A 12,938-nucleotide genomic window follows, 5' to 3' on the forward strand; every position below is an offset into this window, starting at 1 on the left:
TGCTATTTTTAATCATGTTATCTCAGCAGATAACTGGCAGCTGTTCCCTTCAGCTTCAGCACCGGGTCACACTGGTACAGAATGGAATTTTCAGTCGGGCTCAGTCCAGAGCCGAATCTACAGGACCCTTTAAACCTGTGGCTCAAAAGGCTACAATGCAAGTTTGCCACTGACAGGCTCCACAACCTGTGAAGTTTTATCAGTCATCCCTACAGTTACAGTTACTCCACCCAAATAATTTAAAAAAAAACAGCCCTGTCAAAACACATACTGCAGTCATATTGGAACATTAACCTTCATTTCATTATACTAGATGTGGGTGCTGAATTTAAAGCAGATTTTGTGAAGCTTTAAATTCTACATTTCCATTCTCAGTTACAAATCTTTCCCCTATTTGAAACCGTTGTACCTGATAACCCATTTTTACATTACTGTAGAAATTACTTTTTTTTACATTGTTGCTTGTTCATTTTATGTGCTGTCTTTTTTATGTCTTTTATTTATTTTATGTCTGCTTTATTTATATTTCAAGTATGTATGCATGTATATGTCGGTATGTGTTTTTTTTGTGATGGCGCCGATGAAGATGGCTGCCGTCCTTGCGAGCTCCGTGCGTACCAGGCAGCTCAGTGTTCTTGCTGCTTGGTGCTCTCGGCTCATCAAGAAAAAAGCATTTTCACTGACTCGATTACACTTCTTGTATTTAGTTATGTGATAAATAAAATTGAAATTGAAAATTGAAATTAGTGTGACAAATTCCACATTCCAATATAAAACAAACAAACAATCATTGCTGCCATAATTGCTATTTACAGGGACAAGTAAGAAGATAGATTAGATTTACTCCAATCACAATGTAGTGGAGCGGTTAGTTGTGCTAGATAGACTGAACGCAATGGGATGCCTCCTTCTGTGCTGTAATTTCCGTAATTTTAGTAACGGGGTAAAGAAGCGGGGATTCAGTTGGAACACCGAGGGTTCCATGTGTCAGAGAGTTAGTAAAATGGTCCCTTTAGTAGTATTGTTGGATAAGGAGATGTACAAGTTTTCACTCTGCGTAGCATTCTTGGACACGAGGCTTGCAGGACTAAAACAGCTGGCTTTCCTGGAAACACTTTAGTCCCTTAACGTTCCTGGATATATGGAAACTGCAGTGTAAGAGACACGTTACTTGTATGGAGGTCATACCAGTGTTCTGATCTTAGCTCAGAAACACTTGAGTATACTGTAAAACATTTATTAAAAAATTAACTACATTTGATAATGGCTATGTTCTTGTCACGGCCAGAGACATTAGATACCTTTAGAATCATCGAAATTTACAGCACAGAAGGAGGCCATTCAGCCCATTGTGTCTGCGTCGGCCAAGAAAGAGCTATCCAGCCTAATCCCACTTTCCAGCTCTTGGTCCGTAGCCCTGTAGGTTATGGCACTTCAAGTGCCTATCCAAGTACTTTTTAAATACAATGAGGGTTTCTGCCTCTACCACCCTTTCAGGCAGCGAGTTCCAGGTAGACGCACTGGTGGCAGGAATGCACGTCGGGAACATTTAAAGGCCAGAGAACAGCAGATTTTGGAAGTGTAATAATCCAGCCATGAGGTCGGTAGAGTACGTAGCTTAGATGGGACATTAAATGAGGCAATGACTCTCAATTCAGAATCTGAACTGAAATTCTGAATTCTATGGGACCAGCCTAAATGACACTGGGCTGGATTTTCATTGAGGCGGCGGGTAGGAGGCGGGACTACAACTTTCAGGGTTGTAGTCCCGCTCCATCGAGTTCTAGCCAACCCACGCGATTTTGACTTGATTGACCTTGTTGAGCCCGCCCAGCGGGCTCAGCAGGCAAATTAAGGGCCATCCGGCAACAGGTGACGTTACAGATTGATATTTCATCTGTCAAGACCTTTTGACAGATGAAATATCAGCGTTTGACAGCTGTTTGAAGCTGTCAAACACCGACAATCTGTACTCCAGGTTAATTCCTTTCTCTCAGGATGATTTAGAGATCTCCCCGGAACAGAAAGTTGAATGCTGCAACTTTTAACAGCTCGCGGCCATTCTGCTTTCTGTGCCGGTGAGATGAGGAACTCCCGAGACCTGAAGGAAGGAAGGCTGTAAAGGTAAGTAAAACTTCTTTAAACACTTTTCACACACCAAACACACTTACCTCTGCACTCATGCACCCACCACTCACCTGAACACCGGACATCTCGAACCCTCTAAGCCCTTCATCCCGACGGCCCGCCTCGCTAACCTGGCGTGGTTTGGAGCTGTCGGGAATCCCCACATTTCACCAATGAAAATAGGGATTAGGCTAAAACTGCCCCGTTAACTACCTGTTAACAGGCAGTTAATTGGCACTAATCCCCTTCCTGCCTCGGGGAGGCGGGTCAGGTACCCGCCTCCTTTGAAACTGGCTTAGGGGCGGGATGGGTTCGTGCCCCCCGATTTCGGGATTTTAACCCCCCACACGCCTCCAATCCCGCCTCCATGGGTCAATGAAAATCCTGCCCACTATATTTAATGCTGGATACTGTAAACTAGCACAGTATCTTGCCAGGAACTTGAACCCACAACCTCGGAAGTGTATGCAAGTCCCACTCCAGAAACTTGAGCACAAAATCCAGGCCGACACTCCAGTGGAGTACTGAGGGAGTGTGGCACCATCAGAGGTGCTGTCTTTCAGATGAGACGTTAAAACTGAGGCCCCATCTGCCCTGTCAGGTGGATGTTAGATCTCACTCACGTCACTATTATGAAGAAGAGCAGGGGAGTTCTGCCCCGGTGTCCTGGCCAATATTTATCCCTCAACCATGTCATGTACTTGGATTTTCAAAAGGCCTTCGATAAAGGTACCACACGGTACAGAAAGCAGAAAGCAGAGAGTAGGGGTAAAGGGTAGTTATTCAGATTGGAGGAAGATAGAAAGCAGTGTTCCACGAGGATCAGTGCTGGGACCATTGTTTTCATAATTTACATTAGTTATTTATTCCCAAGCCCAAATCATTTATCAAAATTTACAGATCATACTAAACTCAGGAGGTATAGTTAAAACTGCAACATAATACAAGACATTAGAAAACTTGCAGACTGGAAAGTTAAGTGGCAAATGAACTTTAACAGATAAATGTGAGATGATGCACTTTGGTAGGAAAAACAGAAACCTCACCTACACCTTGGAAAATATGAATGGGTTAGCAGAGCAAAGGGATCTAGGGATACAGGTGAACAAATCATTAAAAACAGCATCGCAGGTCAGCAGAGTACTGGGATTTATTTCTAGTGGTATAGAACTCAGAAATAGTGAATGTAAGCTTGTATAGGATCCTGGTCAAGCCACAGTTAGGCCGCGATTTTACTTACCTCAGCGGGTCCGTGGCGGGCGACGTCGGTGGCGGGTGCCGACCCCGCTGCTGGCGGGTCCCGACCCCGCTGCTGGCTCCATCCCGCTCTGTAAAATGACTTTCCATTGATTGGGCTTGTTAAGCCTGCCCAGCACATTACCTGGCCCAATTAGAGGAAGCGGGTCTGGTGACGTCATTTCATGACAATACATAAGCCAGTTTCCTTAAAAAGAGACCATGGCCACATTTGTCTTGACATTTGTGCTGTCAGTGTTCTACAGCATTGAGGTGTTGCAAATACTAACTGACTGCACAAAGGCTCTCCCATGACTCCCTCCATATGCTTATGGAGGGAGTCACAGCACGCAGGGAGGTCCTCTTCCCTACCGATGGGCGGAAGAGACCTCCCTAGGAGATCAACACAGCCTGGATGCATATTGCAGAGGAGGGCACAAGCAAGGATGTGGTCAGGAGGACCAGGCTGCAGTGCCGCAAATGTTTCAATGATCTCAGTAGATCACGAAACGTTAGTACAAAGTCACACTCAATCTCATCCTTCTGTGCCTCTCATCACATCCCCATCACTCTGCCTTCCCTACCCTACTCCTGCACATCCTTACTCACACCAACTTACCTTGGATCTCCATCCATCCCTCTCTCTATCTACATTATCACATCCCCATCTCACTAGCCACCCCTCACACTCACCCTCATCCTAGTGCAATCATACCAACTAACAACACACAAGGGTAGGCACTTGGGTGTTTTAGCCAATGTTCATGTAAAGTTTGTGTTAATGTGCTGTCAAACATTGAAATCTTTATTTTCAGCACTTTGCGTTCTTGGACAGATTTGTGTACACCTTTGGAAGTGGCTTAGTGAGATGCAGTGAATGATGAGAAATAACGGTACCTCCCGTAATGGTGATGAGTGTGAAAGGAATGGCTTGGGCATTGTAGGGATGCTTTATGGTGTTGGTGTGGGGTGGTGCCAACCTGGCGCATCATGTGGCAGCCAGGGTGTACAGCATCAAGTGAAGTAAATCTGGCCATGGTGAGGTCATCCCTGGCCTCCCGGGCAGCAATGTGGTCGGGTGCTGATGCCCTGTGGTCGGGTGCTATGCTGCTGGTGTGCCTGGTGCTGCGGCTGATCGTGGTGGGATTCTGAGGACCAAGGTGAGAGAGTATAAAGTGCGCACATGTTGATGGAATAGATGGCAGGTGAAGTAGAGATGACAGAAGCATTCTGTCAATGGCGAGAGAGTTCTTCCAATGAGGTGAGAGTGGTTGGAGAGTGGAAAGTGGAAAGCCTGAAGAATCTGTGCTGGAAATGGAGTGAGAAAAAGCTTCTGCCTGAGAAAAGTGATTATCAGTCAGGTGGGAGCTTTTACTGTACATTTGAAGCTATCAAGTAATCAGCTGGAGGAATGGCCACTGAACTCACGCCTCAGCTGGACAGCCGTGGTCCCCGAACAGCATGATTCCGACCCGCTGTCGAAAAAAAACACTTTCCCACCTGACCCACCACCGATCGCGCCCACTAACCTCCTGGAAAATGCCAGCCTTCGAGTACTGTGCACAATTCTGGTCTCCATACTATAAAAAGGACATAGAAGCACTGGAGAAAGTGCAAAAAGAATTTACAAGGATGATACAGAACTGAGAGATTACAGCTACTGGGAAAGATTGAACAGGTTGAGGCTTTTTTCTTTAGAAAAGAGAAGACTTAGAGGAGACCTGATCAGAGGTTTTTAAAATTATGAATGGGTTGGACAGGGTAGATATGGAGAGAATATTTACATTTGTGGGAAAATCAAAAACTAGGAGCCATAAATACAAGACAGTTACTAATAAATCCATTAGGGAAATAAGGAGAAATTTCTTTACTCGGAGAGTGGTTAGAATGTGGAACTCTCTACCACAGGAAGTGGTTGAGGCAAATAGCTTAGATAGAAACATAGAAGATAGGAGCAGGAGTAGGCCATTCGGCCCCTCGAGCCTGCTCCACCATTCAATGAGATCATGGCTGATCATCCAAATTCAGTACCCTGTCCCTGCTTTCTCCCCATATCCCTTGATCCCCTTAGCCTTAAGAAATATATCTAACTCCTTCTTGAATATATTTAATGAATTGGCCTCAACTGTCTTCTGTGGTAGAGAATTCCACAGGTTCACCACTCTCTGGGTGAAGAAATTCCTTCTCATCTCAGTCCTAAATGGCTTACCCCTTATCCTTAGACTGTGACCCCTGGTTCTGGACTCCCCGACCATCGGGAACATCCTTCCTGCATCTAGTCTGTCTAGTCCTGTCAGAATTTTATAAGTTCCAATGAGATCCCCTCTCATTCTGCTAAAGATGGTTTCAAAAGGAAACTAGACGAGTACATGGGAGAAAATGGAATAGAAGAATATGCTGAAAGGTTGAGATGAGGTAGATGGAATGGGAGGAGACTCTTGTGGGGTATAAATACTAGCACAGACTACTTGGGCTGAATGGCCTGTTCTGCGCTGTATATTCCTGTTCTGCGCTGTATATTCCTGTTCTGCGCTGTATATTCCTGTTCTGCGCTGTATATTCCATGTAATTTTACAGAACCAACAGCACTAAAACGATGCGGTCTCCTCTACATTGGGGAGACCAAACGCAGATTGGGCGACCGCTTTGCGGAACACCTCCGTTCAGTCCGTACGGGTGACCCTGAGCTCCCGGTCGCCTGTCACTTTAATTCACCGCTTCACTCCCACTCTGATCTCTCTGTCCTCGGCCTATTGCATTGTTCCAATGAAGCTCAACGTAAGCTCGAGGAACAGCACCTCATCTTTCGATTGGGCACTTTGCAGCCTGCCGGACTCAACACTGAGTTCAACAATTTCAGATAATTATCCCTGCCCCCATTTTTCATACAGTATGATTTTTGCCATTCCCATTTGCAACATGTTATCTTTCCTGCCTCTTACAAAAGTACAGGATATTCTTTCTATTTCTTCCTCCCCTCCTAACCCCCCCCCCCCCCCCTGTCTCTGCACCTGCTTAATATCTATTACATCTCCAGCTTCTTCCAGTTCTGATGAAGGGTCCCAGACCTGAAACGTTAACTCTGTTTCTCTCTCCACGGATGCTGCCTGGCCTGCTGAGTATTTCCAGCATTTTCTGTTGTTACTTCACTAAAACAACAATGATCTGGTCATTATCACATTGCTGTTTGCGGGAGCTTGCTGTCGGCAAATTGGCTGCCGCGTTTCCTACACTACAAAAGTACTCCATTGGCTGTAAAGCGCTTTGGGACATCCTGAGGTCATGAAGGGCGCCATATAAACGCAAGTCTTTCTTTCTAAAGAAAAAAACCTGCCTCAGATATGACTGCGGTTTCTTTTAGGATTCTAAAAGGAACTAGATAATGTAGACCATGAGAAAGGGAGGGTGCTGGGGCTCAACACCCACCAGCTGCGCCCCACAAGAGAGGCACAATTTCTGTTTGCAAGACCGAACCGATGCACTTCGGGTTTTTTTTTGAATCAAGTATCCTGTACATACTTACTGTTTGAAAGCGGGAAGGTAGGAATAGGCTGCGACACTGCTCAGATTGTAAATGAAGGGCAGGTGCTTATTGATGTCTGCTGTTGCCCAGTTGCTGAAGAAGCTGTTCAGTAAACCCTGGTCTCCACCTAAATTTAAAAAAGCAGACTTCAAAATATTAAGATGCCAGACACCATTTGCCATTTTAACAACAACAACAACTTGTATTTATATAGCCGCCTTAACGTAGTAAAACGTCCCAAGGAGCATTATCAGACACAATTGGACACCGAGCCACACAAGGCTATATTAGGACAGGTGACCAAAAGCTAGGTCAAAGGAGTAGGTTTTAAAGACAAGAGGTAGAGTGGCGGGGAGGCTTAGTCTGAGAATTCCAGAGCTTAGGGCCTGAGGCAGCTGAAGGCATAGCTGCCGATGGTGGAATGATTAAAATCTGGGATGTGCAAGGGGTCAGAATTGGAGGAACGCAGAGAGCCAGGAGGGTTGTCGGAGGTTAGAAATAGGGAGTGGCGAGGCCATGGAGGGATTTGAAAACAAAGATGAGAATTTTAAAATTGAGGAGTTGCTCATCACCAGTATAATCGAGTGTTAGAATTGATTCACAGACAACTGGTGGCCTCAGCTGTCATGCACTGGTGGGGAGCTCAGCACTCTGCATTGAAGATACAAGCTGCCATGCCACTAAAAGAATTGCAAAAAGAGGACACTAAATCCAGATATTAAAGTATTGCTGTGCAGGAGCTGCCAAAAGCTGCCCGACAGGAATGAGAGTAAGCCGTTCTAAACCAGCTCTTAAGCTGCAAAATGTATTTTGGTGACAGTTTGTTTACATTCTTTAAAGGATTCCTCAATATTACACAAGTCACCAGAATGTTGAAAGTCCAATTAAAAGGTGAAGATTTAAGCGCTCATTTTCTGTCTGACCGAGCGGAGTAGGTCCGTATGCCCGCAGCACGTATACGTCAAGTATATGGACCAAACAAGGCAGCTCCACTTTCCACCTTTCACTCCGTTGTAGAGGGAATTATCCAAGTTGTACTTAAGTCCAGATCACGCCAAGTATTTAACCGGTGTCACTTGGGCTCAAATTCCTGCAGTGGATGTTGTTTTGCTTTCATCAGATCTGCTCCATATATGGCGAGGTTTCCTAGCTCAAAGAAAATAGGCTTGCGTTACAGTTTTCAAAAACTTGCTGCACTTCCGCGTGTACAGACTTCACTTGGGCAAGAAACCTTTACATCAGCTTTTACAGGAAACTTTCAGTTGAAAGTCCGGAAAGCTCTATCTACTGGCAAAATTCAGGCGCCGTTTTCTATAAGTTTTTTTTACTTCTCGTTGCTTTTTTTTCCCCCCAGTCAGGCTCTGAAAGGTCTGTAGCTAAGCAACAGCTTCAGCTAGAGACGCTTGCAGCTGCAGCCGACTGTTTTGAAGCTGTTGCTAAGCAACAGGGTTTGTTGATTCACACGGAACTTAAAAGCTCTGTATGTTTTAACATTAACGCTGGTTTATACGGCAGTTTTGATCTAACGGCACCAGCTCGGTCCCGTCAGTGCCGGATACCAGAGAGTTTCCTGTAGTTACACACTTCAACCCTCATTACTTTCTTCCCCCTCCCCTAATATTCTATATCAAAAAGGAATCCAAGCAACTTAATACGATTATGGGAATCTCGTTTCCTGCAGAAGGACTTGTATTCAAAGCTCACAAGATATCCTGGACTGTTTTAAGTCCTTTGGAATTTTTTTTTTTTTTAAGGATTAAGATGAGGGATGCCACTGCTGGGAGTCCTGAATCCTTTCCATTTTGGTCACCCAGAACAGCAACAAACACTCCAGTCATAACATAGAAGATAAGAGAGTAAAATGGTCTGCTTATGACAGCTTGGATTAGTTGGTCGCAGTCACGTTCTCGCCTCCGAGTCAGAAAATAACGGGTTTCACAGCAACTAATCTAAAGCCGTTTATCGTGTGTTCCAAGTCCCACTCCAGAGATTTGAGCACAAAAATCTAGGCAGACACTCCAGTGCAGTACTGAGGGAGTACTGCACTGTCGGAGGTACCATCTTTCGGATGAGACGTTAAACCGAGATCCCTGTCTCCTCTTTCAGGTGGACGTAAAAGATCCCACGGCCACTATTTGGAAGAAGAGCAGGGGAGTTCAACCAGGGTGTCCTGGTCAATATTTATCCTTCAATTAACACCACTAAAACAGATGATCTGGTCATTGTCACATTGCTGTTTGTGGGAGCTTGCTGTGCGCAAATTGGCTGCCGCGTTTCCTACATTACAACAGTGACTGCACTCCAAAAAGTGCTTCATTGGCTGCAAAGCACTTTGGAACATCCTGAAAAGTGCTGTATAAATGCAATTTTTAAAAAAATTTTTTATTTACTGCCATCAGCTCCCAATGAATGTGCAGCTGGCAACAACCCCAACAAAAACTTCCAGATTCGCCGAGATGGCCATTGGTAAGAAATGCTCCCTCCGTGCAGACTGCCGCAGACCCCGGTGTCGGGAGCTACTATTAACTCGGTATGAAAGCCGCTTCAGCCGACACTCTAGTGCAGTACTGAGGGAGCACTACACTGTTGGAGGTGCCATGCTTTAGATTAGGTGATGAAGGAAGACTCTGAATGCATGGTTTTACGGTTCGGATGGATGCTCAGCATCCCGTGGAGCAGGGGCCCAGTGTCCTAGCCAACAGTATTCCCTCAAACCGTGCCACCAAAATAAACAGGTTACGAGGTCATTCAGCTCATGGCTGACAGCTGCTGTATTTGCCTAAATAACAACAACAGTCCCTTCAAAAGTAATTCACCGTGTGAAGTGCATTTCAGTGCGATTAAAGGCGATATGAAAACGCAAGTATTGTTAATTATTTCTTCTGCCTGAATGTGAAGAGTAGTAGAAATCGGGAACTCTCCCCCCACAAAAAGCTGTCGAGGCTGGGGGTCAATTCATAATTTGAAAACGGAGATTGATAAATTCTTAGGAAGGGTATTATGGGTTACAGAACCAAGACGGGTAGAAAGTGTTAAGATCCAGATCAGCCACAATCTAATTGAATGGCGGAACAGGCTCGATGGGCAGAATGGCCTCCTCCCGTTCCCATGTTCCTCGGCTCCAACCCCATAAGGACACCTCCTATTGTACCAGTACGGATAGATTTCCCAGTACGGATATATTGCCAGAGCCCACACCAGCCAGCCTTGTGGTCCAAGCAAGATTGTGGTCCATTTTATAGAGGGCGATTTTCATCTTGACCATACCTCGGTCCGGTGGTGGCAGGACGGTGGTAACCGCCCGCCCGATGTCACTAGCGGGAGGCTCGATCGATTTTGGTGATCGGGTCTCGGTAAAGTAAAATTGGTGAACGGCCAGCACTAAATGAGCGCTGATAAACAGCTTGCCAATTGGGGGGCGGAGGAGGGGAGCCACAAGGGGACTGGTAGCAGGCAGGAGGATTTATGTGGGGTTAGGAGGAGCACACACAAAAAACTTAGCCACACTTTTCAGAGCAATAGAACTGGGCCACGGAGGGAGCGCTTGGGAGTGGTGACCAAAAGCTTATTTGATAGAATGGTTTACATTTCTAATGTCCTACAAGCATCTACAATTTAAGGCTCAACCGGTTATCTCTACTTGTCCTGTACATCAACTGTCACAGTAAGGCCAATCTATATACAAAAGAATCAGCTTTCTTGCTAAAATGTGCGGACCACACCGACAGCTCCTCCTGGTTCAGCTGGAGCTCTTTGCTTAGCTGCTGATCAGAGGTTTTATGAGGGGGGAGTAGGGCAGAAAGAGAGGGGCAAGAATAAGGTCGCCATCTCTCCAAGATTGTCCTGGAGCCTTCATGAATTGAAGATTAATCTCCAGGAGAGCAACCCTGGGAGAAAAATCATGGGGTGGGGGTTAAAAATAAATAGTGTGTTTCTTTCATTTCTTTTCAACGCTTTTGTTTATTAGTTCTAAAAATATTGGGAGATGGGGGGTGGGGTAATAGGCTGCTTGACTGGGCGGGGTGGTTGGCGCTCATGTGATGGAACCTCCAACACGATGTTCAACCATAGTTGGCAACTCTAGGAAAGACCACAAGAGCAGGTCACTGTTGTTGGTACATCAATGATGGAAAATTAAAAAGTGGAAATACTATGTTACCATCACATCACCACAAGATAGTTCACCCATTTTGTGCAGGCTAGTCAGTAGAATCTCATAACAATTTGCATTTATATAGCACCTTTAACGTAGTAAAACGTCCCAAAGTGCTTCACAGGAGTGTTGTCAAACAAAATTTGACACCGAGCCACATTAGGGAGATATTAGGACAGATGACCTAAGCTTGGTCCAAAATGTAGGCTTTAAGGAACGTCTTAAAAGGAGAATAGAGAGGCGGAGAGGTTTAGGGAGGGAGTTCCCTAGATTAGGGCCCAGGCAGCTGAAGGCACGGCCGCCAATGGTTGCGCGATTACAGGGATGTGCAAGAGGCCAGAATTGGAAGAGCGCAGAGATCTTGGAGGGTTGTGGGGCTGGAGGAGGTTTCAGAGCGAGGGAAGGGCGAGGCCATGGAAGGATTTGAGAACAAGGATGAGAATTTTAAAATTGAGGCGTCGCCGGACCGGGAGCCAATGTAGGGCAGTGAGCACGGGGCGATGGGTGAACGGGACTCGGTGCGAGACTGCTTCAGATCAACATTTGTTCAAAAGCAGTCTGTTTTGTCATCTGGTAGGAACTGGGATTTACTGGTGAAGGATAAAAGTATCTAACAATTTTAAACATTACTTCTTATAGTATGTGGTGAAATTATGGCTGCTGAGAAAAGTTGCAAAATATGCTCCTTACATCATATTTATTCACATAGGTGAAATACAGCAGTAATTCAAACTCACTTCCTCAGTACTTATTAAAACTGACAGCTCAATAAGCCAACGTTCAACTGTGACCCAGCTCACAGTGCATGAAAAATTGTGCAAGCATTTGCCACAATGATGTAACTTCAGTGCCTGCACTTCTAATTAGCATTCTACACTTCATGCTGCAACACTGGTCTGTGTGATATAGAACTATAGCAGCCATATAGGCAGCTCCCCACAGCGAAATACTGTTTTTGAAATCTACGCCACACAGTTACAGGATCAAATAATGGGCCGTATTTTGCGACCCCCTACGGGTGCGTACAAGGTGCGCGCGCACCCGTTAGGGCCGCGCAAGTTTAGGCATGCGAAGCGCATGCGCTAAAACCCGGAACTTGCGATCTGTACGTACAGAACTCCCATAAGTGTGAATGGGGATTCCTTTCTTTTATTGGTTGGGCCGACCCGCGTGATCCCAGGGGCGCTTGCGAACCGCGCGTGCCCGGAGAGGTCCAGGATCGCACACCTTAGGGATTAGGCTGGAAAGCTCTTTTTCGGCCGGCACAGACATGATGGGTCGAATTGCCTCCTTCTGTACCACAAATTTCTATGATTCTATGAAATAAGGTGCCCTCCCACTGACCTCGGATACTATTGGTCAGTCAGCGCTGGAGGGCACCGGGGACGTGATCCCGGAGTAACTGCTAGGATTACATCCCAATATTTATGGCCCCCCCCTCTTACTTCTCTCAAGATTCATGGACCCTTTACTTCCAAATCAGTAACGATGGGGCATAAACTCAGGATTAGTAGAAGCATAAAAGGGGAGGCTAGAATTATTTTTTGTTCATCCAAAAGTATATGGATGCATTACCACAAGTGGCTATTGAAACCAAGTCAATCATATGCAAAGAAAAACATGAAAGGATATGGGCATCACCAGGAAGTAGGGCTTAGAGTAGATAGCTCTGCATTTAGACCCAGCACTGGGTGAGTCCCAATTGGTCAAATGGCCTCATTCTGTGCTGATTTTTCTATGATCCGGATCTTAACTGTACAAGTGAGTTCAAGCAGGGTCAGATAAAATTGGTGTCCTTATTTATAAGTTGGCTAAATTTGATGAGCTACGAAGGAATGAAACATTATATATTATTGTAACTGCACTATTACAGCCTGGTCAGACCACATCTGGAGTACT

The 12,938-nt window shown here is 45.5% G+C and overlaps 1 protein-coding gene across 4 annotated transcripts in view; it reads right to left on the reverse strand.

Annotated features, from left to right (window-relative positions):
• The window catches only part of gyg1a (glycogenin 1a), a 95,301-nt gene that overhangs the window by 7,628 nt on the left and 74,735 nt on the right, over positions 1 to 12,938 (reverse strand). For all 4 annotated transcript variants that reach the window (XM_085989842.1, XM_085989843.1, XM_085989844.1 and 1 more), the window contains exon 5: positions 6,887 to 7,013. In XM_085989842.1, coding sequence (XP_085845968.1) covers positions 6,887 to 7,013 — 127 coding nt within the window. The remainder of the gene's footprint in view (positions 1 to 6,886; positions 7,014 to 12,938) is intronic.

The sequence above is a fragment of the Somniosus microcephalus genome, chromosome 6 (genome assembly GCF_052327205.1).
Source record: "Somniosus microcephalus isolate GS21.2 chromosome 6, FLI_Smic_1.0, whole genome shotgun sequence".
In the NCBI taxonomy this organism is placed as follows: domain Eukaryota; kingdom Metazoa; phylum Chordata; class Chondrichthyes; order Squaliformes; family Somniosidae; genus Somniosus; species Somniosus microcephalus.